This window comes from Poecilia latipinna, unplaced genomic scaffold (assembly GCF_001443285.1).
Source record: "Poecilia latipinna isolate Pla-1442-1.1 unplaced genomic scaffold, P_latipinna-1.0 Scaffold666, whole genome shotgun sequence".
Taxonomy (NCBI): domain Eukaryota; kingdom Metazoa; phylum Chordata; class Actinopteri; order Cyprinodontiformes; family Poeciliidae; genus Poecilia; species Poecilia latipinna.
The window spans coordinates 263,183-289,506 of NW_015113282.1; the positions used below are offsets into that span (position 1 = coordinate 263,183).

General features: G+C 37.4%; 1 protein-coding gene across 1 annotated transcript; it reads right to left on the minus strand.

Moving 5' to 3' along the window:
* Positions 1 to 1,618: 1,618 nt before the first annotated feature.
* kcng1 (potassium voltage-gated channel, subfamily G, member 1) lies at positions 1,619 to 16,491 on the minus strand. Its single transcript, XM_015044282.1, has 3 exons — positions 16,075 to 16,491; positions 6,761 to 7,600; positions 1,619 to 2,956 (listed from the first exon to the last, which is right to left on the minus strand). Exons 2-3 carry the CDS (start codon positions 7,541 to 7,543, stop codon positions 2,177 to 2,179), a joined length of 1,563 nt encoding a protein of 520 aa, XP_014899768.1. The 5' UTR covers positions 7,544 to 7,600; positions 16,075 to 16,491; the 3' UTR covers positions 1,619 to 2,176.
* Positions 16,492 to 26,324: the final 9,833 nt, after the last annotated feature.

A 26,324-nucleotide genomic window follows, 5' to 3' on the forward strand; every position in this document is an offset into this window, starting at 1 on the left:
GGAGAGATGGATGGACCATTCATTCAAAAACTCCTATTGCTTTTAGTAAACTAGATGCAAAAGCTCCCTATAATGTGACTAACAGCAGAATTAGTTGCATAATTAGACACATGCAGCTAATTGTTTGTTATTCAGCTTGATCTTGAGCAAAGTCTTTGTACCTACATTTTTAATTGAATACAATGGCTTCGACTTATTTTCAATGCTTTGCAAAGCCTTCAGCTGTTAAACTGAAATGCGTCATAGATGCTTTGATGTTTTTCCTTTTTGCCAGGTGCTTTCATGCTACACAGGAACCTGATTTTCCTGAAGGAAAACCATTAGTTGCTTTTGTTTTTTGTTTTGTCTCCACATAATCCACCAACAGCGCCTTTCTAAATTTACAGCTACAAACTTCAGTGTATTTCATTAAAATTTTGCACGATAGACCAACACAAAGTAGCATGTAATTGTGAAGTGGAACACAAACAATAAAACATTTTCAACACCTTTTGCAAGTAAAGACCTGATAATTGTGACATTCTTTTGAATTGAAGGCCTTTTACTCTGACATCCCAAAATGTCTGTGGCAGAATAGATGCATTTATGCTGAGATTAAATTACAGAATGTTAGAGTCTAACTTTTTACCAACTGTTGTTACAAACTGAAATTGCATTGCTTTTATAACTAGGATCGATTTGGAATATTTGTATTTAAATTTCAGTCTGTCTCAGTAATTATTGTAAGTAATTGATTTAAGTATGAATTGTACAGTTGTAAAAAGAAAAATTATGACTGGTTTGACTGCCTGCTTTTCTGACATATCTGGACATTTGAATATTCACTACCACATTTAGTTACTTAGACTGGAAAAAATCTCACATCATGCGCACATGATTGGAAAATCATAACTCAGCATTTTGAAGGAGGTTTGTTGTGTTTCAGACATTTAGTTTGGACTCCTCCCGACTGCAGAAGTGAAACTGAAGAGTGTTAGAAAGAAGACTGCATTACCTTCAGGTTAAGATTTAAATAAGTCTCATAAAACAGGCAGTGTTATAAAAATGAATGCTTGTACAAATTTCCTGGGCCAAACATAAACCCAGATCCTGGTCTCATTGAGATGCTGTGAATGACTCGGCTGTTTCTATCAAAGGGTGTGAAGTTATAGGCTAGCATGTCTCAACTTTTACCTCTGTTAAATAATTTTGCATTTTTGTTTATAATTTGTCCCTTAACCAACTCACATGGTTAATTTTTGATGTTAAAAATGGTTAAATTACAATATATGTATACATTTCTGGAGTATCAATCATTTGTTGTGAAGTGGGGTTATTTAAACTGAAAGTATTTGTTTGCATTGGAGTTTATTTAGGGGTATCAGAACAAAAAAAGGCTAAATACAAATTGATGCCACAACTTCACATGTTTTTAGGTAGAGAAGCAAAATAAAATATGTATATTTTTCTTCCATATCAGAACAATGCACTACATTTTGTTGGTCTACCACTGAAAATCCAATTTTTCATACACTTCATGCAGGAATATGTAACTTTCTCTTTTCTGTTTCTTACATATTTATTGAAACTGTCATTATGTTGTCTCAGATAATATGTGAAAGAAAATCAAGCTTCTTTGCCTTTGTCCAGTGCTCCCAGTGCTAACTAGAAACAACCAATCAGAGCCAGGAGGTGGGACTTAGCGCTGCCAATCACAATCTGGTGCGGTGATGCTCATCCTCCCTCCCGTTCCCTTCCCTATTGCAGCTAGCATAGACTGTTTTAAATGCTCAGTCATGGCCACAGCTAAATGGTAAGTTGTTTGTTTCTCAGGGGGAAGCGAGTACATGAGTTTGATTGACAGTGCTAAGACCCTCCTCCTGGCTCTGATTGGTTGTTTTTGGTTGGGAGAAGCACATTTGTTTAGATGCCAGTACTAGCTCATGGAGATGGATAAGATCAATCTTTTCACAGATTATCTTTTGCATATTACCCTGTCACGACATGATGGCAGTTTTAAAAAATATGTAAAGAAACCCCCCAAAAAACAAAACATGTTCTTTATAAGTTAAATACTGCAGTTTTAAGTTTGTTGTTGCAATGTGATAAAAGCAAAAAAGTCCAATGGGTGACATTGATCTTCTTTCCACTCTGCCTGTAATTGGACAGCCACATGTTGTCCTCATCTACTGCAGTCTCAGTTGTTCATTTCTCTGGCTTCAGGTGGCCCTATGGGAAACAGGATGTCACTTTCTAAGGAGACATTGCTGCCCAGGCCGGCCATGCGGCTACGCAGCAGGAAGTGTGTCCTCCTCTGCAGGATCCTCTGCTGCTCCTGCTTCAGCTCCACATATGATCTGGAGAAGGTATGAAAGATGGAGGTGACGGGGAACGCCATCAGGAGGATGCCACTCAGAATGCTGCTGAGAGCTACCACCTGACCCGGGATGCTCCTTGGCACCATGTCCCCATAACCAACGGTTGTCATAGTGATCACAGCCCACCAATAGGTTGCGGGGATGCTTGTGAACTCCTGTGTGTTGGCCATTTCATTCTCAATCAGGTACAGAAGGGGTGAATACAAAGCAATCGCCACGCATAAGAAAAGGAGGAGCAGTCCAAACTCCCGTGTGCAGCGCCTCGCCGTCAGGCCAAGAGTCTGCAGGCCCAGTGAGTGGCGAGCCAGCCGCATCACGTAGAGGATGCGCAGCGCTCTGAGGACGCGTAGCACCAAGCCCACTTTGTCCAAGTAGCTGCTGCCGGAGCCGAGGCGCTTCTCCCCCTTGGACGAACCGTCCACCAGCAGCGTGATGTAGTAGGGCAGGATGGCCACCACATCGATCAGGTTTAGAGGCTTTCTGAAGAAGGTCAGCTTGCTGCGGTCCTGAATGAAGCGCAGGGTGAACTCCAAGGAGAACCAGGCCACACATATGGTCTCCACTATGAAGATGTTGTAGCACATCTTGGAACATGTGCCCTGTAAAAAAAAAAAAAAAAAAAAAATCCCCCTGTGCCCATCAGCACGTTACAGTCACTAGAGGGAGCCACATCAGCATGAAACTAACCAGAACAGGATGCAGCTGCACAAGCAACACATGGCTTTTTTTTTTTTTTTTGGTGATTTATTTTGTTTTGTATGTTTTTTTCCCCCTATATTCATATATTTCGTATTAATTTACAGCCTTTCCTTAAAATATGTATGTCCACTTCTTAACTTACCTATTTGTGTCACAACAGACTCTACATACAAGTCATTGCTGTTGCTGTGCTGTTCTTTAATACAAACTTGTTCGCACTACAGAACAGATTGCTGACTTTCCGAGTTAGTAATCTGACTTCAGGGATCATTCCAGTTCTAGTCAACTTCTCTGACTCGGAACCAGAAAATCCAACTTCGTAGTGTAAATTAAACGCACCATAATCGTTTCAAAAATGCAAATAAGGCTCCGTTCTCACTGCAGCCGGAAGTGACCCAATTCCGATTTTTTTGCCCCCCCTTAAGCGACCTGTATCTGATTTTTCATGACAGACTGAAAAACACAGATCTGATTTTTTCGAATACGACCCAGGAAACTTACGTACCTGATCTTTTCAGATGTGACCTGAGTCTGTACTGCCAGGTCGCATTCATCAGACCTGAACGTCATTGATACCTGATTGATACTCGATAAACGTCACTATTCTGCGCCCTGACATCCGCGACCAGGAAGAAAAACAACAAGCAGTGCGGACGATAATGAAGATTAAGCTGTTAGTGTGCTGGCACGGGTCGGACAATAACTTACAAATTGTAAGATAAGCTTCACCATTAGCATCCACATTTACTTCCGCAAACACTACACACTTCTTCTTTTAATGGCGGTCGGCAAAAAACATCTATGGGTTATGTTATTGCGCCCTCTACTGCTATGCGGGACACTTCCAGGTCGTTTGCAGTTCACACAGGAGATCACGTACAAGTAGTAAGTGTGTCGACCACGCAAGAAACCCCAAACCCCACCAAATTGGTTTTGGGTCGCTTCAGGCTGCAGTCTGAACATAGCCTAAGACTTCACTTAAAGAAATCTTGAGAATGACCCAATAAAGTGTGGGAAGTGACATCAACAGTCATTTCAACTGTTTTGCCAAGAGAAACATTTACAGAAATAAGTCCAGTCCTTGAAATACCCCTTGCTTCCACTGGGACCCTAATCAAGGACTAAGAGAGATCGTATTTCTTAAATAGCTGGATTTTTTATAACTGCGTTTTAGACACAAAATACTTCATAATTTGCCTAAACTTCCAAATTAAGTAGGTAAACACAATACAGGGGTTTGTCCATGTCATGCTGAGTTAAAACTGTGTTGAAACATTTGAAGGGAACAGAAAGGTTAAAGTTGTAAACATATCACAGACTTGGAATGCTTATATTATGATATTATAATGGAAATACTGCAGAATTGCAGGAAATGTTGAGTAAACTTGCAGCAGAAGCTGAAAACTTTCTCTGGCAGACAGGAACCAGAAGCAGTCTGTTACAATCAGATTGTTGCCACTTTTAATTAAGCATTCTCGCAGAGACATATTAAGAAAAATGAGGCGTGAGTACAAGGGAGGCCTGTTGGCTCAAACTAAATTTTTGAACTCAGTTACATCCCAAGAACTCTTTTTATTCATTTTCATCAGCAGGGATTGGGCTTGGTTTAGAAATGTGTAATAGAGAAGATTTTAACATCATTATATTTCAGTTTAACACTGAAAAGTTCACATTTTTGCATCTAAAGAAACTTGTTTTGCATAATTTTTAAATCTTCCTGTTAGCAGTTGGAAATATAATCTGCAGTCACTGAGATTTTGTGGTAAAAGCTCAGATTTAGGATTTATTTATAAAACTTCTGTCGTTTTCTGTGTGAATAGCTAAAAATCCACTTTCCTTTTATGTGAAAGTGAAGGCTAAGGTTTTTAATTAAAGCTGTGACTGAAGTAAAACGCAATAATAATACAGCCTGTGATGTCTATGAATATTTTTCTAATCTGGAAAACATCAATTCTGTGCCGCTGCTCTTCCAGTGGTCTCTCTTTTATATTTCTTTTTTTAATTTGACAGCATTGAAACATGACATAACTAGTTGTGATTAGGTTGAATCTATTGATGATCCCATAAAGCAACATATTTGCAATAGTTATTAAATAAAATAAATAGAGACAGAATTAAAAATACTAAAGAAAAAACTTGTCTGTGGAGCTCCATTTTAAAACTTCTTTTATTTTTGAAACTTAATGCTGATTTAATACTATTTTTATATGCACATTAAAAAAAAAGTTAAGGAAAATTTCACTTTAGACCTGCAATTGATTTTTCAATAATTTAGTACAAAACAGGATTTCGGAAAGGTAAAAATTTTGAAGAGCAGGGGGTAAAAATTCTGGATAACTTCCTGAGAATGTTTTTTTTTTTTAAATCATCAAACTGTTTAAAAAATATTCTTTAAATAAAAACGTTTAACATTTGTGCAGAACCTCACTAAACCTTTGAGGAATCATAAATTTCAGAAAAGGGTTTCGGAGCAATCCACTGAGATCTCTGGTTTGGTCTACTGATCAGTAATCTACTGCATCAAAAACCCAACAGAACCATCCAGACTAAGTCTTGGGAAACATTGTGAGTCTCTATAAAGCAGAGTTAAAATCGCAAATGTTTCCAGAGATTCCTGGCTTAACCAAGAAGCCAGAAACATCTGGGACTGACAATGCCTCCAGCAAAGTTTATTTACACTTCTATGGTAGTAGCATTAATGCAGAAAAACACACTAGAGCAACACTTGCTGTCTCTGGGATCACGTTCTTTCCTGGAACATCTTTTTATTCTCTAATAAGTTAAGGCTGAGGAAGAGGAGCTTATGAAGTTTTCTCAGGAGACGAAGGTGGGGAGAATGTTGACATGTGAAAAGCAATGATGTTATTCCTGCAACTTGCTTTATGTTTGCAGGAATAACAGGTAAACCACCAGAAAAATTTCATTGCTTGTTTTTTTTTTTTTTTCTTTGAGAGGGAATGAAAAGGTAGCTTGGAAACAGAAGTTGTATTTGGACAGGTCAGATAAAAAGTTTCAGTTAAGAATTTCTTTATTTTTCACATTCCTTACTGTTAACATTTTTTGTTGTTTTATCCAAATATTCTTTAACATGAATGCTTATTGAGAACTTTTTAATAACTCTGGCTGGATACCAGACCACTCTTACTATCAGAATTGGCAGAGTTCAAATTAGATTTTCCATTATGACTCCCAAAAAATCAAAAATTGCCAATACTGATCAGGAATAATCCAGGAAAACTGCTGGAATACCATTATTAATGATTGTAGTAAAACCTGTTTGCAGTGGTGGACAGACTTCCACTAATCCTAATAGTTAAGCTAATTTGTCATTTTGCTCGTTAAAAATGTTTAGCTTCCCCTAAATATATATATTTTCTGGATAAATTCTATAGTGCTGTTTTGTAAACTTTCAGTTAAAGTAAATTTGACATCTGTGTTGACGTTTGGATTATTGACTGTGGAAAATTGTTTATGATCATCCTTTTATTTTGAAGTGGGTTAAGACTGTTTCCACAGCAGTTCCATTTATGTTTACTCTGCAAATTACGTTTATTCTGTAACCAGATTTTTTCAGATGCATTAATAAAAGCCCAGAAACAAAAAGACATTGATGCCCATAAAGTAGGCTATATGTTGTTTTGTTCCTGCGTCTTTGCTGTATTTAAATAAAAATGATTTTATATGTTAAATGCTCTTTTACTCACCGCCTCCTCCTCTTCTCTCATAGCCGGCATGGTGCTGATGGAGAGGTTGATGGCTGTGATGGTAACAAACAACACTGACAAGCAAGCAAAGATCTTCCCTGGCAGGCCGGAGTGAGGCCTCTCCACCATGTCTCTCAGTTTGTTCATGCACCAGTTGATTCTGGACTCAGCCGTGCGCTCCCTGTGCCCATTCTCCGAATCCAACAGGTCCTCCAAAAGTTCATCCTCTTCTTCTGCTTTCTCCATGGCTTCAAACTCCTCCACACGCTGCAGCATGCGCCGGCGACAGCACCACTCCAGGCTCTCCTCCGGGACGCCCCAGTAGAGGAGCTCCTCTCTGAACGAGAGAGCGCACATCTCCCTGAGGGAGCGCAGCTTACCGGCCCTCAAGAACGTCAGGATGGTCCTGAAGGCACAGGGGCTGCGGTCAAAGAAGAACTCATTGTGTGCCACGTCGTAGTCATCACAGATGCGCATAATCTCATCAAAGCTGCTGCAGAGGTGCAGCTGGCCCAGGCGGGACAGAGGGAAATCCTCTAAAGTGGTCCAAGGCATCTGGTAGCGCAGGCCACCCACATTAATGATGGCGTGGATCTTCCGGGCGCCGGACAAAGCGGTGTTGTCAGGGATGGTGGTGCGCTCCAGGGCGAGCTGGGCCCTTTTGTAGAAGGCTCCCTTCCGAGCCTCTGCTTCTTGTTGGGGAGGTTGATTGAGGGAAGTATCAGAGGCACAGCTTAGGGCACTGTAGTCGTAGTCAGAACCATCACCCGCCAACAGGGTCATCTTTACTGTCACATCCCTGTGCTCAACCTCCCATCAGCGCGATCTCACCCTCACAGACTGAAAGAGAGAATAAAACTGGTTACTCTGACAATTCTTCTGAAAGTTCACCTATTGTGGGATATGCTCAGATTCCTCATTTATTGATGATGAATACTTTAAATATCAATGGATAATTATAGTTGAGGTATGTGTCCTTTAGAAAAAATATGTTTTTCTGTTACTATGTTGTGGAAGTACAGCATGAGACAGATAATCTGTGAATAAATAAAGCTCTTCTCCCAGTACTTCCAGTGCTTTTTAGAAACAACCAATCATAGCCAGGAGGAGGGTCTTATTGCTGTCAATGAAGCTTATGTACCCTTCCTGTAGCTTCCTGTAACTATAAGCTGTTTCCCTGCCACTAGCACATCAAGCAGCATGTACACAAGTTGGTTGGCAGTGCTAAGACTCTCCTCCTGGCTCTGATTGGTTCTTTTTAACGAGGAGCTATATTTCTTAAGACAGCAATAGTAGGTGGAATTGATCAATCTTTTTACAGATTATGTCTCATACTGTTAAGACATGGTAACAGTTTTAACAAATATGAAAAAAACTGATTTTTGGAAAAGTCTTAATCTGACAAACTTGCTCATATTCTATGTTTATTGAAAATTATACCAGTAAATATTTGAGGCCATATCACCTGATACAGATTTTGTTTTTATTGCAGGAAACCAACAGACTGTTTGCTTTTTCAGTCAAATGGATGATGAATGACTGCATCAACAGGCCAGCACAAAGGCCAAGCCTCAATGAGAAAAAGAAAGCTAGAAACTTTCTGACCAAGGCCAAGTCAAAGCTCAGATAGTTAACATAGTGCAGCCAGATCAGATCAGGTTGCTGGGGTAACCAAGAAACTCAGACCCATGTCTCCCCAGTGACACTAAAAATATTCTTTGGAAATTCAACTGGATTTCCCTCCAATGCGTTTTGGTTTTTCCTGGTTTCTCCTCACATTTGGATGCAACTGGTAAACTTACAAAGGGAGGCAATCAGGATGTCAAACACCTGAGATCACAACTTCCTCAATTTGACCCAAACAAGCCATGAAAAAAGCAAATTTCAGCTTCAGAATGAAGATGATCTGGTAAGTCGAGAGCTTCCCATTTCAGCTCAGCTTCCTCTTTACCAGAACACACCAGAGCAGTTCACTAATATATGTATACAAGAAGTATATAACAATGCTTTTAAACTACTACACTTTTAGTCTTTTCATAAATAATAATAAAAAACTTTGTTTATTTCAAACCAGTTTTGACCACCAACATGGTAAAAACGTTGGTGGTCAACGTTTTAAATATTTTATCTATCTATAAAATATTTTCTATTTTATAGATAGATTGATCATTGTTAGTATGATATAATAAGAGGTCATAATTTTATGAACTTTGTTAATTTATTTAAAGTTTGATTAAGCTGCTGAATGGGGGATAAATGCACTTAGACCAAACACAGCCATGGTGTATAACCAGGATGTTAAGTTTTTTTCCTTGCTCAAACTATAATAATAATCAGTATTCTGTTTATTTTTTTAATGGTGTTTCCTTATTTGCCATAGCAAACTGACACAGTTTTGTTGTGTTAATGGCAGATTTACATGCAGGAGTTATTATTTTTACTGAAGACTGGAAGTCGAGGGTAAGAAGTTAAACTGCACAGAAATATTAAGATTCCTGACCTTTTGCAAGCAGCAAAATTATTCAAATTGCTTCTGTTTTTGGATGCAATCAGAAAAAATAATATTGTGCATGTAAATGCACGGACTGTGATTTGATGAAGTGCAAATAGGTTGAGTTGGGAATGAGTTTGAGAAACTGTGCTCCTAATTTAGGCACCACATAAAAACTTCACATATTAGAAAAAACAACATGACAAGCTATCATTTCTTTCCAGTTATGGTGAAAACTAATAAAACAAAAAATATATTTAATAAAGGAAATCTGGAAGTGTGCCGTTAGTCTGAAAATATTTGTACATTTAACAGCAATTCAGGCCTACTGTGACAAAGATTATTCAATAGTTATGAGCAGCTTATTTAAAAAAAATTAGAGTTTTCCTTCAAGTCATTGCAGGATATAACATGATCAAGATCTTAAAATACTTTCTGCTGCGCTCTCTGGATGTCGGCAGATTCTCCAAACAGGCTAACAAGTGGCACTGAAAACATCCCTTCAAGTCTTTCTCACCGTCTGAAGCAGGAAATATGACATTTATGAATCATTAAACACTGTCACTGATAGATACAGTAGGCATAGAGAGATAACGGTTTCATCCCCCTGCAGTGTGCATAAACATCTGTTACCCACTGCAGCCTGGGAATTATAAATAATGATGTTCCTCTGAGTGCTAGATAATTCACTGATGTAATTATTTTCTGTATGTTACAAGGAGATTATATTTTCCATACCCCCTGAGTTGAGCTGAGAAAAAGTAATTCAATATTTTAACGCTTTTTCTTCTTTAGAGGTAAGAGAAAATACAAGAGGAAGAAGGAAGAAAAGGCAGCATTTTTTTTACTGTGCATCATCGTTTTAAGAAGGAACTCCTGGCCAATGTACACACTAATTGAATCAATTACAGTAATTTAGGGGGAGGCAGGTTAGCCTGTCAGAGATTAAACTGTCAATGCTGCAATGCCAGCTTGGGTTTAGGAGGAAGGTCTTGGCTTCTAAAATGGGGAAGTGGGTGTCGACCGAATGGTTATTAAGCACCTGCGCTGTCAGCTTTTGTTTGCCGTACTGATTACAGCCAGCAGGAGCTTCCACCCATGAAGCCAGATGTTGTTCACTGAGCTCTTCTCTGCTTCATTTCAATTTTTATTCTAAGAATTTTCATTCTAATTCTTGCTGCTAAATGTGAATCTGAAGAAAAAAGACATAAAACTACCATCTGTTTATCTATAAATTGTTTGATGTGGAAAAACTTGATGGGAACAAATACCAACACAACTTTTTCATCATTTCTAACATTAAAGCCACAAATATTAACATTTTGTAATAAAGTTTCAAAGTTTCTTTGGATTATGTAATCCAAAGAAAACAGTATGAAACATTGCCTGATTATGAAATCAGCCAGTGTTTGTAGTTGGGGGAAAAAAACATAAACTCCAGAAATAAAACTATGTAAATTCTTTCATTTTTCACACTTTTCACAGTCCCTGCTTTTGTGTGGCAGAGGTCATTCATACACCTACAACCCACCTCTATAGTGTGGATGTGATGGAGTCTATTTCAGCCTCCCCCCAATCGGATTAAATCACACTTAACCCCCCCGAGGCCTGCTTCATCTCTCACTTTGTCTTTAAAGTGATTGTGCTTTTGTCTCTTCACAGACGCAGAAACGATTTCTAAACTCTTTTCTCTGCTCCGCCGCGGCTCTGATGCATCCTCAGGAGGGGGTGACGGAGTCTCTCTTTCTCTCTCTCTCTCTGAAAGAGAGATGAAGGCTGTTCTCCTCACCAGATCGGCTGAGGTCTGGCCTCTTTTGGTGCCAGCGTTATCGCAGCTAAGCCACAGGGCATGTTCTCCAGATTGCCTGGTGAGTCACCGGCCTGTGAGTCTCTGCTTCCTGACTGAACTGCGTTTCCCACAATTCCATCCACAGGAGAATTTGAAGAGCATCCATATCAGCTGAGGGGGGAGATCATGTTAACAGTCCCTGTTAAATTAAAAGAAAAACTGTGAATCTAGAAGCTAAGAAACAGTTGAGATTGTATCAGACGTGTGTTTATAGAAATAGCATATGTTGAATGGCAACATGTTCTCCTGAGAGACCCGTACTGCTGTATTAGTTGCGACTATTTGTAGTTCTACAGTATTGAAGGAAGCGTTATGCAAAACAGATTTGATCAATCTGTCTCTGAATCAGGGATTTGCAATTCAGCTTGACTCATTCTGTGAATTACAGACACATGGTAAATTCATGAGTAACAGACTTTTTGTCAGTGTTTCTGGACACACAAAACTCACACAGCCCGAGCTGTTCAGACTGAAAAGGATTGTCTTATTTTCTTCCATTTTGCTTGAAACCACAAGGTACTGTGAGGTGTTCTTCAGAATGACAGATATCACCTGATAATTGAGATCTATCATGTTCTAGAAGACCATTTAGTTTGCACAATGCCCAATTTTACAACAACCAATTCTTTCCCTGTTCCTTTAACAGCTCACTGTTCTCTAATGGACCGTAAAAGCTGCCAAGACCTGGCCGTCTCACTCTTCTTTGTCTCCGACTAAAATCTGGTTAAACACTGAAACAGTCAGGCACGCCAGAGGCAGATCTGAACCAGAGACCTTTTTCTACAGTAATTCCTGTAGGAATAGTTGTAAACAGTAGGAAGTGGGTGGTATTAATGCAAACAGAAAACCCTGGAAGGAGGGCGAGCTTTGGGGTTATAATCTTCTCCACAAGTCTGTGGTCCACTGCTGTGGGTTGCTCTTTGCTTCTTAGGAGATAATGTTTTCCAGTCATGAGCTATGTTAGCACTAATGGCTGTTTTTTCCTGTCTTTCTTCCTATTATACAATTAATTTCAGCACCATGAAGGATCTTAAAAGACAAATATCCTCATATTTTAGATATGAAAGCATAAAAATCTTGAAAAATACAAATTAGTAATCTAGCTTGCAAAAGAAAAGGGGCCTTTTGTGTCATGCCCACTAAAACAGAAAAGCCTGGATGACGACATGTTACTTGCTCACTTTCTGGAAATCTTTTACATTAATCATGTCATACATTGTTATCTTAAGAAACAGCAACAAAAATCTCCAATGGACGCACACAGTCACATTGTTGATACACATAAAAATAGATTAAATGATTTACTGCAGCTATCATCAGTAATGGAAACATGTCGAAGCGCCGAGGAAAAAATGAAGAATAATTTCTCCTAATTTCCAAAAATGATATTTCTGCTGGAAACACTTTTAATCCAGGACTATAAAACAACTGAAACCTTGGATTAAAGTGAAGGAACAACTTGAAACTTGTGGGACAAGAACACAATAAACCTCATGGCAACACTACAACCAAAGCTCAAGCAACATCAACTGATGGACCAAGAAGGTAACCGCAATGTTGTTTGTGAGCATAAATCATCTATCAAATGTTTTCTTTTGATAACTATTAGTAATAGAGACCTTATTTTCTCTTCAACACTAAGTAATTTCTCTCCACTTCCGTTCCTCTTCTGTACTGCATTAGCTTGAAATGTCTTTTTCATGGTATGAGAAGACTGGTGAGACACCAGTCTGTATTAGGAATAATATCTTGATTGCTACAATGTTGTAGCACATTTAGAGACTCAATTAAAAAAATCTGATTACATGAAGAAAAATAAAGTTTGCACAATCAGAATCAGAACTTAGAAAAAAAGACACTCATAATTTTTCAGTTTCAAATGAAAGTTTTTGTCTCAATTGGACATTTCTCTCTGAGATAAATTCCAAGCCGGATCTCCATAAAACTTTGAAATCCCACCAGGTTGCCGGTTTGTTAAGTCTCCAAGCTACAATACTTAGAAAAATCTCCTGACTTCCTCTGCATATAAATCCTGACATGATAAACTCAATTTTAAACTAGAGCATTTTCCATCACTATCTTTGTCTTGGATGGACATTTTGTGCATTAATGTCGCTTTCAGCATTTGAAATGTAACATTATTCCTCTTCTGCCAAATTCTGGCAATCTTCTGGATATTTCTCACTTTCAGTCATTGAAATTGATATAACAACAGAGAGCTAAAGGCTTAAACTCGTTTTATCAGGAAAGGAAGTAAAAAAAAAAGATCTGCTATTCAAAAACAAGACAAAAAAAACTTTTTAATTGGATGAAACTGTTCAGAGAAAAGAGCCAGCAGAAATATTGCACCTCCATCACTTTGTGTCTGCAGTTTGTCTGCCAGTTCTGTCTGTCCTTGGTCCAACAAATCCAAACATTTCAGCACTGCTGCTCCATATTATCCCCTGTCTGAAAAATATTGCAGCAACATCCTAACTTTACATCAATACTTCAGATTTAGTCGATAATCACATTACATTTTTTTTTCCATCCCAGGCATTTTTCTTTCCTGAGTGGATGATTGCACACTCTCGCTGTTTGTGAGTGCTCATCTAACTTGATTATATAAAGATTGCATAACATTAGGTTCCCTGTATTGACTGTGTGCATCATTTTTCATCTTTTTGATGCCTTTTCTTCCTGTGAGGGCAGCAGTCATGCGACCACCTAACTGCCTCAGGGCAATGTAAACAAGTCTTTTTGTCGAGGAGGCGCTGATAAATGTCTCGGAGGATCGGCATGGGTGCATCCTCCTGCAGCGGAAACCCTCCCCTGTCTGCCAGGTTTTAAAGGATCTTCACTCGGTCTCTGTGGGCTGCATTGACCAGGGCAATGGTTTATTCCAGATTGGTTTGAAAAAATAAAAAAAAATTGAACTTTTAACACTGAAACACAGAGAGTGAAGAAGTGCTCTGGTTGATGAGATGGAATGAATGGAGCTGACAAACAGCCACAGGGCTTTCCTTTGAGCAGAAGTGATGGATGTGAAGTCAAATTGAAGAAGATCAAGAAGTGGAGTAAGAGACTCATCCCATCCTGGTTTAATGCTCAGCGTTAAAATAAAAACTGACAAAATATTTTGCATGTCTCAACATTTTCACACAAATATTAATATTAATTCACCACGTTCTGTAAATAAATGAAGCTAGAGTTAAAGTCTATTAGATTTGCGTTCATTCATGCTTTTTAACTCACATTGAACCTCACCCCCCACACATATCAACACATTATGTTATTTTTTTAAATTAACCTTTTATCTCAGTAACACAATCTCAGATTGAAAAATGTTGAATGCATGTATCTAACTGGAAAACTGCTTTTAACAAAAATACAAAGAGCAAAGTTTTTAGCAATCTTGCTGATGTAGAACCACATTTAGTCGACATTACAGCCTTTCGTCTTTTCTACAACATTTAACTAATTGGTGCATCCAGAGAGAGGGATCTTTGACCGTTCCTCTACAGGCTACAGATAATCCAAACATAGACATTATGTGATTACAATAAGAGGAACAGACCCACAGCATCACAAATCCTCCAACTTGGTGGTTATGAAGTGCTTTTCTAATTGGTTTTTCTTTTTTTTTCCATATCAACCTGAAGTGTTTGATGCAAAGAAGCTCAATTTTTGTTTCATTTAACTGATTGTTGGACAAAAAAGACAACATGTTGGCAGGTAGATGGCGTCTGCTGGTTGTCATGAGACTTGAGACCAACCAATTAGCTTGTAGTTATTTTCCTGGCTTTTTAAAACCAACACCTGATTTAAAAGCCATGTTCTAAACTAGTTCTTAAGACATTCTGATTAACTTAAAAAAGAATAGCAAAAATAAAAAATGCTTCAGTTTCATGTATTTTTGAGGAATTAATGAGTGCAGCATTTTGCTAAAAATAAACAGATTAAGTGAAAACATGTTTTTAAAGAAATGTTAGGAGATTATGTTTCTGGAATAAAATTGTATAAATTGTTCAGGTTTTTTTTAATTTTTTTTTACACTTTTTAACCAGGTATGCCAATGACTGCAGAGGAAGCTGAAGATTACACTAAAATGTACCTGAGAACAGCATATTTTAATTACTTTATGGTTTCCTCTTTGTGGAAGAGAATCAGACAGACTCTATTAGAACAAGAATAAAGTCATTAGTTCATCTCATTATGGTCACAATTACCTGAAGGAGGGAGAGCCTTTGATGTATTACATATCATATATCACTGACCCCAAAGACTCGGGCCATGCATCAGAGCTGCGGACATATAATCGTATTACATGCCATAATCTGCCATCATCTTAAAAGTGAGAGCATGGTCTGTGCTTGGAAATGATGGACGGACTCGAAACATCAGCCAGGTTTTGCTGTTTGAGGACTCAGTGCTGTGAAAGTTTCTCCCTCATCAATTCTCATTAAAAAAATAATTTGATTTTGAGGAGTGAATGTGATATCAAGTGGCCATCCAGACAACGATGCAGAGCATCTAGTGTCTAAGCCGGACTCTGTCTCTCAGATATCAGCAAATGTTTACAGACCATAACATTCTGCAATGTGGCCGCAGCCTTGTTACCATGGTGTAGATGCAGAGCATCCAGCATGCAAATCACTGTAATCTGTGAAAGACAAATAATGCCTTTTCTGAATCAGAAGCTCACTTCGCAGGAAACGTTTGCTCTGCTCCGTGTTTCTCCTGCAGCACCACTCCAGTTGGTGTCAAAAGATGGGGAAAATTTCTGCACATCTTCTCTAGAGCTCTCAGGTAACAAGTGCTCTCTTTTCCTTCATCCAGATAGCTGTGGAAATATTCAAACTGCAGTGTGATTTTTAAGTTGTGACAAAACTCCTCCAAGGACAAACTTGCTTAAAAGAAACGGCATCCTTTCCCTCATGAAAAATAAAGTTTAAAAATCACATTTTCTTTATCTTTTAATGAAAAGATACTTACTTTGCTCTTGTATCCTTGCTCAGGAAACATGAAGATGAAGAATTGTGTTTCCTTCTTGCTTCAACTCTGCTCCATCTCAACACAGGCGCTGGAGCTTGTGGAGTACGAAGAGGCTGTTTGATGATCAGGAGCAACAGGCTGCCTCCCTTGTTCCCTCCCTCGCTCGCTCTCTCACACCTTCCACTTCTCCCTCGTCTCTCGCTCTTTTCTCTGAACTCCTTCCTCACCCTCTTCCCTTCCTTCCTCACCCTCCCTCTCTCCATGCTTCCTTCTCTGAGTGCTGACATCAGAAGTGGGATGTGCCAGTTTGCCAAAAGCTTTTGAGAGAATTCCATGGCAACCGCATATCCTGTTCTTCCTGTTCACTTTTAAATGGGAATGCTCTGCGTCTGTTGCTGGTAAATTCACGTGAAGGTTTATGTTTGTCAAGTGGGTTACTCGACTGAAGGCGAGGGAGGAAGAGGAGGAGGGAAGGGCTGCAGTGGGCTGCCTGAGACTCAGCAGGGTGTCCAAATTTAGAGAAGTGGTGGGAAATGCTATCATGAGGTACATGATGAAGAGGCAATGTTTCACAATGCTACAAATGTTAATTTCTACTTTTTTCTGTTCCTAATGTTCACAAATGACATGAATATGTGTGCATTTTATTTAAAATCTGCACAGAAAGTATGAAAAGCAACAACAACAAAAAAACCCTCTCCATGTTTTGTAAAGTCTGTTATTCCCTTCTGAATTGAAAATGAACACACATCTGCACATGACAGGTCAATCTCAGCAAATTATTTTCACCTCAGTTTAGTAATGACCCATTATGGTGCAGTGAAAATACCAAAATTTGCACAATTTTTCTTTTTCTTTTTTTGCTTTTTCTAAAAACTGTTGGTGCAGTCTCCCTCCCCTGTCAGCCGCTTATGGCTGCTTTCACAAAGAGACGTATGCAGGGAAGGAAAGGTCAAGTGCAGTTCCTGTGCGGGGTTGTTGAGATTCGGAACAGAGCTGCTGTTTGCTGGGTGACTAAAGGGAACTGATGACTGTGATAATACACACAAAGGAAAGGAGCTCCATCATTATAACATTAGGCTGCAAAAATAGCACAGGAACCTTGAGGTGGAAAAAAATCATAAAACTTCGCCTGGGTTCTCAGACGCTGCTGTTATATTGAGGTGAATGAAATATATGGACATGATATGTAAACTGTAACACAGAACTAAATGATTATCATATTTATTCGTGTTTTTATTCAAAGCTGCATGTCTGGATTGATGACTTATACAAGGTAAAGCTGGTAAAATACAAAGCTTTTAATATTTCTGGTCAGCCTCCCCTGATGATCCATAAGCAGGTTGGATGGATGAATGCGTCCAGAATGTTACAGTCTGAAATGGTCTGAGCTGCTCTTTAACCTCCAGTCAGGACCTTTTTCCTGACTTCCTCCTCCTCTCCACTCAGATCACCAGATAAATCTCAATTGCATGAGCTCACATTCCGGCTGGAGACGCTGCGATCAATACGTTCTTTTTTCAGTTGCGTTATGCAGTGATGCATGAGGTCAACGTCCCAGGGATGACAACATCATGACTCTTCTCCAATGTTTTTCTTTTTGTTTATTGTTGTCAGACTTTGAATTTGGAATTTGGGATAGAAAATAAAAGTTATGTTCATAATCTGTACAAACTCCATGCAGAAAGACTGTAGACCAGCATTTAAACCAAAGAACTTCCTGCTGCAAGGCAACTGAGCTACCAACTGCATCTGTGCAGTCCTCAGATTTGTCATGATCTGGAATCTTTTGTAGTGTTAATAGCATGAACCTGTTATGTGATTGTTTATTTTATTATTTAATTCCCAAAAAGAGACAAAGAGGTCCAATTTGTTACACAGAAAGTCATTTTTTCCTGAATTTAAATCAGATCAATAAATAAATTCAAGTATGATTCAATCAAAAATAATGCAACATAACCCTAATTAATTTTTTTCTTGTTTATATTATAATCTGCTTATATATCTATTGATATTATCTGGGTTTATGGTCATTTCCTCATCTGTTTCAGGACATTTTAGTGTCTGTAAACAATTATAATGAGCTGGAAAAATAACATTTCCTTATGATTTCTCTTTGACAGGCAAGCTAAGATGAAAGTGCAAACAAACAAAAAGTCTAAAGGTATTCAGAAATACTACAAATAACAAATCCACCTTGCTGTATTTGCAATTCATCATCCTGATCCACATGCAGCACACCAGGATTCAGGCATGCTGTGCTTTCTCACCCCGATCTGGTGAAGCCGCTGGCAGATTTAAAACATGAATCCATCCGAATATCGGAAGAAGAAGAATGAAATTAGGAATGCATTTCTCCAGGGGTCTTTTCATCAGTGATTGTGCCTGGAGGTTTTCACCTGTTGAGTCCTGATTACTAATTACTCTTTCAGTTTGTTGGTTTTTCATCATTTCATGAAACGATCTCACAGTCACTGATTCTTCCGCTCCACTTGTGCTCGGTCTTGAGAAAATTTCACCCCCTCATTTAAGACACTTTCATCCCCCTGTGCTCAACAGTCAAATTCGCTTTCAAAGGCACCTTTTATCTCTAAACTGCAGGGAAGATAATAAAAATATAGACCTTTCAACAGATTCACTAAAGCACTGTCTTACATTGAGGTTATAAATAAAAGAGGCAGATGGCAGAACATTTATGCAAATAAAATAGGTTTAGTGTTGCACACAATCTACTGAAGATCATAAAAGAAAGCACTAAAACATACATATCAGAGAACATTTGTAATAAAAATGACTTTCTTTTACAGCATAAAATGCAGCACTATCAAGGCTACAACAAATAAATCAGCTGGCGTATTTTGGGAACAGCAAACAATCTGTTTGTCTTCAAGCTTTCTCTCATTTCAGTGCCAGAATATTAAGGGACCTGTATTATGTATTTTCCAGGCACACATTCCAGACTCAATTGTGCCATTTTATAACACAATTGCGTAACGTTGACATTATAATAGTATAACTTGGAATTATGAAAATAATTTTGCTTAATAGAAAGATGGAAGTTCACATTATTTGCGCTAGGATGAGATGTTTTTTAAAACTTTTAATATCAGTGTATTTCACAAAATTGCAATGGAAAGATCTCACTTGAGTCATGTGACCAACAACCGGATGTTACTACTTGCAGAAACGACGGAGAAGTTGACAGGAAGTGGTAGGAGGATGATGATTTTTTAATGACGTCCACATTAATCGAATATCAACAAAGTTTTTCCACACATTTATAACAAAAACACAGGGTATGTAAGCTTAAGTTATAAAAATTATGTAAATATCAAACAGCACTTAAAAGAAAATTGACTTCAGAATTGAAATTGGGCCTCTGTCTCTTTAAGAAGCTCCTGCTTAAGCCTTTAACAACGTTTTACCAGCGTTGGACTGATGGTATGATGAGCTCAGCTGATATGCAGTGTTTGCTAATTGCTGCTGGCTAGTCTGCAGGAGCTGAGTGGGGATGAGAGATCTCTAAGGTGGAAGCTCAGCTTGGAAACTGCAGCTCTGAGGAGGATCTTTGTGGAAAAGGGGAGATGAGACCAAAATGGGTGCCAAGGGAGGTTAAAGTATTTTTCCAAAATGCATGAAAGGAACAAAGCAACACTCCAGGTATGGTATTAAAATATTATGTTAAAATTGCTTTCATAATACTTCTACTTTAAAACTTCTGACACTGAGGTGAGCAAAGATTAAAATCCTTTTTTTGAAACATCTTTTTCTGAAACAGAAAATGCTAAGATATTACCAGTTACATAAATGTATGCAAATCATTTTTTATAAGCTCTTGTACCTCATGTTAAACAATAAACATAACTATGTTCACTTTGAACTGTATTTTCTGTTAGTGGTCTTTATAATTGTAAGATTACTGGAGGCAATTTAGACATTTCTGCACCCTTTTTGGTAATTTCTGGTCATTTCTCATGAGCATTTCCGGAAAAATCATTTATTGTTTTACTGATAGTGCCACAGCAAATCAATAATAATACTATAAAAAAAAAGCCACTCTACATAGCCTTGTATAACTGCTGTTCAGTGAGGCAACCTCCAGACTGTGTCAAACCAAACCTCTGCAAAAACTTCTGGGTAGTGAAGAACTAAAATGTTGAAGTAAACGCTTAGTAAGCGTCTTCTAAACTAGATCATCTCTCTTAAAGTTGATCAATGGCTGAATGGACGTATGAGAGGTTTATCGATCAGATGGACAGGACCACTCAGACTCTAACTCACTCAGTCTGTGGGGAAAAAAAACAACTTGTAACCACATTAAACACAAAGACATACCCACAAAGTTTCAAGAGTTTACCATTGATTTTCTAAAAGCATGTGGCTTTCAAATTGCTCCAACCATTATTTTAATCCTGAACTGATACACAGACATTTCAGCGCTGCAGTGAGAAAGATTTAAGTAGAAAAAAAGCCATTCAAGCACTTTAAGGCTCTACAGTTTCAACCATGAAGAGAGTCACAGGGGGTGAACACACTGTGGGAGGGATTTTCTGAATAAGTTCTTTATTTCCATTCAAACAGGCAAACAGTCTCTTTTACTCCATTATTGCATTAGTTCAACAGCTGCTGCTCTCTAATGTGCTATTGTCACCAGAGGAACCAAAATGGCTTCCTTTGTGATGAAAACCTCTGAGCGTGTCAGCTGCTGTTGAAACTAATTTTTAAAATAATTTAGACAAATTCTTAATGGTAATGAGGATCATGTTCATTATGCACTTTTTTTAATGACTGTTTCTGACCTAAAGTGATACTATACTTGAGAAATTGCTCAGAGTTCCAGTATAGGTGCAATCTGTGCTGTAGGAAGTCTAATTATCTGGGAAGAGGAGTGTAGGAGGATAAAAAAGACGGATCATCTAATTTTCCTATTACGTGACCCTGTGCCAGGAAGAAGGTATGCTGCTTTAGGAGGAGCAGAAGAGATCTGATTCTAAAAAGCCTTGAAATAAATTATTTTTCTACTCCAGTCGTTTCATAAGGAGATCAAACCTTAAAGAGTAAATTCTGTGGAGAATAATGTTGTTAATGATCTATTTGTTGCACCTGTAACATAAATGTCACCAAAACATCTCCCTATACTTTATTTTAATTGTGTTCTTGAACACATTTAGTAATTTATGACTGCCTGTTCCTCTTTTGTATAAATACAATGTGACACAAATTTCTGAGCCACTGTTCAAAATGGGAAAGACACCAGAACATAAAATGCATCTAAATCATGTCTGTGCTGACATTCCTGAGTCAGGAAATCTACCTGCTTTGAAACAGTAACATTTATTTGAAGGAGTGTGCATAAGACTGACATAAATATGAAGGAGTCTTTATAAATGTTTATGACTGTTGTCATGAAGTTTGGTAAATAATTACATTTGTAATGGAAAGTTGCAGTAAAAGTACATGAAAAAGTGTAAACTTTACAGTATTTGGTAAATAATGACACTTTTAAAGCAAAGTTGCATGCAAAATTGCATCAAAAGTCCATTAAAAGTGTCAACTTTGGACCACAAATGTCATTATTCACAGAATAACACCTCACGACAGTCATAAACATTCATAAAGACTTCTTCCTGTTCATGACAGTTGTTGTCATGTCATCAATCAATCAATCAAATCAATCAAATTCTATTTGTATAGCACATTTCAGCAACATGACAATTCAGAGTGCTTTACATAATTAAAATAAAAACAGCATGTGAGAAAGATATTTAAAAAACATCATTAAAACGTAAACAGTGAGAAAGAGAAATAAAAAGCTGTAGAACTTTAGTTGAGTCTCCGTCAACTGGGACTCCAACCCTTTGGATTTTAGTCAAAACGCTGTTTGACAAGGACTCTAACCTCTCGGACTGTTTTTTTTTTTAAGATAAAAACATTAAAATCACCAAAACAGTGAGAAAGAGAAAGACATTTTAAAAAAGATTTAAAAAGATAAACAGTGAGAAAGAGAAATAAAAAGAAATTAATAAAAAACATTAAAAACATTGAATACATAAAAACTAAAGATAAAAACATTAAAAAAAATCGAATACATCAAACCCACACTCTAACCCTAATTTAGCCATAAGCAACTCTAAACAGGTGGGTCATGTCAGTTTTATCCACGCCCCTTCAAATAAAGTGTTACCATGGCAGCGATGACCTGACAAAATGTCGCCTAGACTTATACAAAGTTATGTAGACACTGATTTGTGGCAATTAAAAATCATCCACTCAGGTGATACGACTTCATTTATCTTCATCAACATATAAGGCAAAATAAATAAATAAATAAATACTATAGAACATGTTGATTAATGTGTTTTTAACTAATTTGAAGTAAAGGATGAATAAGTGTCCAACTCAGACTCTGGATAATCCAGACAGATTATGCAGAGGAATAGCTAACCTCTCTCTTTCTCAGTGCTGTCGGAGAAAACAAAAGATGGTTGCCAAAGTTATTATCTGCAAAGGAAATAACACCAGTGATTTTGTTAACAGTTATTTGACACATATTTTTTTTTCTCAGTCTGAATATATTTTTTGATAATTTCACATTATGTTCCTGCAAAGGAAGATGAATTTATTCTAAGAATTTTCACACACCTTTAGCAGGGGTGAAGTGTTGACATAGGTGTAACTGTGCAAATGAGCGAAGACAGTCTAAAGTGACTCAGTTGGGACCAACCGGTGCCATTTTTAAGTTTCACATGCATTTAAATGACAAACAATTAGTTAAAGCAAAATAAAACTGAAGTTATATGACACATTTTACGCATTTAGCATTTTTTGTTGAGAAAACTCAACAGCAACGTGCTATTGATCCACACGCAAGAAAGAAAGAGAACTGGAAGAAATGACATCAGCTGTGTCTGTTTTACTGTGAGATTAATCCTAATCCTGTGCAGCTGAACTCATGTGGAAGTGCAAATGACAGGATTTCTTTGAGTGTGAATGAAGATCAGTAGCTGTGTTCCCATTACAAATGGAAACANGAAGCTCAGCTTGGAAACTGCAGCTCTGAGGAGGATCTTTGTGGAAAAGGGGAGATGAGACCAAAATGGGTGCCAAGGGAGGTTAAAGTATTTTTCCAAAATGCATGAAAGGAACAAAGCAACACTCCAGGTATGGTATTAAAATATTATGTTAAAATTGCTTTCATAATACTTCTACTTTAAAACTTCTGACACTGAGGTGAGCAAAGATTAAAATCCTTTTTTTGAAACATCTTTTTCTGAAACAGAAAATGCTAAGATATTACCAGTTACATAAATGTATGCAAATCATTTTTTATAAGCTCTTGTACCTCATGTTAAACAATAAACATAACTATGTTCACTTTGAACTGTATTTTCTGTTAGTGGTCTTTATAATTGTAAGATTACTGGAGGCAATTTAGACATTTCTGCACCCTTTTTGGTAATTTCTGGTCATTTCTCATGAGCATTTCCGGAAAAATCATTTATTGTTTTACTGATAGTGCCACAGCAAATCAATAATAATACTATAAAAAAAAAGCCACTCTACATAGCCTTGTATAACTGCTGTTCAGTGAGGCAACCTCCAGACTGTGTCAAACCAAACCTCTGCAAAAACTTCTGGGTAGTGAAGAACTAAAATGTTGAAGTAAACGCTTAGTAAGCGTCTTCTAAACTAGATCATCTCTCTTAAAGTTGATCAATGGCTGAATGGACGTATGAGAGGTTTATCGATCAGATGGACAGGACCACTCAGACTCTAACTCACTCAGTCTGTGGGGAAAAAAAACAACTTGTAACCACATTAAACACAAAGACATACCCACAAAGTTTCAAGAGTTTACCATTGATTTTCTAAAAGCATGTGGCTTTCAAATTGCTCCAACCATTATTTTAATCCTGAACTGATACACAGACATTTCAGCGCTGCAGTGAGAAAGATTTAAGTAGAAAAAAAGCCATTCAAGCACTTTAAGGCTCTACAGTTTCAACCATGAAGAGAGTCACAGGGGGTGAACACACTGTGGGAGGGATTTTCTGAATAAGTTCTTTATTTCCATTCAAACAGGCAAACAGTCTCTTTTACTCCATTATTGCATTAGTTCAACAGCTGCTGCTCTCTAATGTGCTATTGTCACCAGAGGAACCAAAATGGCTTCCTTTGTGATGAAAACCTCTGAGCGTGTCAGCTGCTGTTGAAACTAATTTTTAAAATAATTTAGACAAATTCTTAATGGTAATGAGGATCATGTTCATTATGCACTTTTTTTAATGACTGTTTCTGACCTAAAGTGATACTATACTTGAGAAATTGCTCAGAGTTCCAGTATAGGTGCAATCTGTGCTGTAGGAAGTCTAATTATCTGGGAAGAGGAGTGTAGGAGGATAAAAAAGACGGATCATCTAATTTTCCTATTACGTGACCCTGTGCCAGGAAGAAGGTATGCTGCTTTAGGAGGAGCAGAAGAGATCTGATTCTAAAAAGCCTTGAAATAAATTATTTTTCTACTCCAGTCGTTTCATAAGGAGATCAAACCTTAAAGAGTAAATTCTGTGGAGAATAATGTTGTTAATGATCTATTTGTTGCACCTGTAACATAAATGTCACCAAAACATCTCCCTATACTTTATTTTAATTGTGTTCTTGAACACATTTAGTAATTTATGACTGCCTGTTCCTCTTTTGTATAAATACAATGTGACACAAATTTCTGAGCCACTGTTCAAAATGGGAAAGACACCAGAACATAAAATGCATCTAAATCATGTCTGTGCTGACATTCCTGAGTCAGGAAATCTACCTGCTTTGAAACAGTAACATTTATTTGAAGGAGTGTGCATAAGACTGACATAAATATGAAGGAGTCTTTATAAATGTTTATGACTGTTGTCATGAAGTTTGGTAAATAATTACATTTGTAATGGAAAGTTGCAGTAAAAGTACATGAAAAAGTGTAAACTTTACAGTATTTGGTAAATAATGACACTTTTAAAGCAAAGTTGCATGCAAAATTGCATCAAAAGTCCATTAAAAGTGTCAACTTTGGACCACAAATGTCATTATTCACAGAATAACACCTCACGACAGTCATAAACATTCATAAAGACTTCTTCCTGTTCATGACAGTTGTTGTCATGTCATCAATCAATCAATCAAATCAATCAAATTCTATTTGTATAGCACATTTCAGCAACATGACAATTCAGAGTGCTTTACATAATTAAAATAAAAACAGCATGTGAGAAAGAGATTTAAAAAAAACATAATTAAAACGTAAACAGTGAGAAAGAGAAATAAAAAGCTGTAGAACTTTAGTTGAGACTCCGTCAACTGGGACTCCAACCCTTTGGATTTTAGTCAAAACGCTGTTTGACAAGGACTCTAACCTCTCGGACTGTTTTTTTTTTTAAGATAAAAACATTAAAATCACCAAAACAGTGAGAAAGAGAAAGACATTTTAAAAAAGATTTAAAAAGATAAACAGTGAGAAAGAGAAATAAAAAGAAATTAATAAAAAACATTAAAAACATTGAATACATAAAAACTAAAGATAAAAACATTAAAAAAAATCGAATACATCAAACCCACACTCTAACCCTAATTTAGCCATAAGCAACTCTAAACAGGTGGGTCATGTCAGTTTTATCCACGCCCCTTCAAATAAAGTGTTACCATGGCAGCGATGACCTGACAAAATGTCGCCTAGACTTATACAAAGTTATGTAGACACTGATTTGTGGCAATTAAAAATCATCCACTCAGGTGATACGACTTCATTTATCTTCATCAACATATAAGGCAAAATAAATAAATAAATAAATACTATAGAACATGTTGATTAATGTGTTTTTAACTAATTTGAAGTAAAGGATGAATAAGTGTCCAACTCAGACTCTGGATAATCCAGACAGATTATGCAGAGGAATAGCTAACCTCTCTCTTTCTCAGTGCTGTCGGAGAAAACAAAAGATGGTTGCCAAAGTTATTATCTGCAAAGGAAATAACACCAGTGATTTTGTTAACAGTTATTTGACACATATTTTTTTTTCTCAGTCTGAATATATTTTTTGATAATTTCACATTATGTTCCTGCAAAGGAAGATGAATTTATTCTAAGAATTTTCACACACCTTTAGCAGGGGTGAAGTGTTGACATAGGTGTAACTGTGCAAATGAGCGAAGACAGTCTAAAGTGACTCAGTTGGGACCAACCGGTGCCATTTTTAAGTTTCACA

What these genes read in the sequence shown, in the direction of transcription:
- kcng1 (XM_015044282.1), bottom strand. Translation starts at nt 7,543, where the DNA reads ATGACCCTGTTGGCGGGTGATGGTTCTGACTACGACTACAGTGCCCTA. An exon ending in TGAGAGAAGAGGAGGAGGCG is followed by an intron (nt 2,957 to 6,760) that starts GTGAGTAAAAGA and finishes TTTTTTTTACAG; the next exon opens with GGCACATGTTCCAAGATGTG.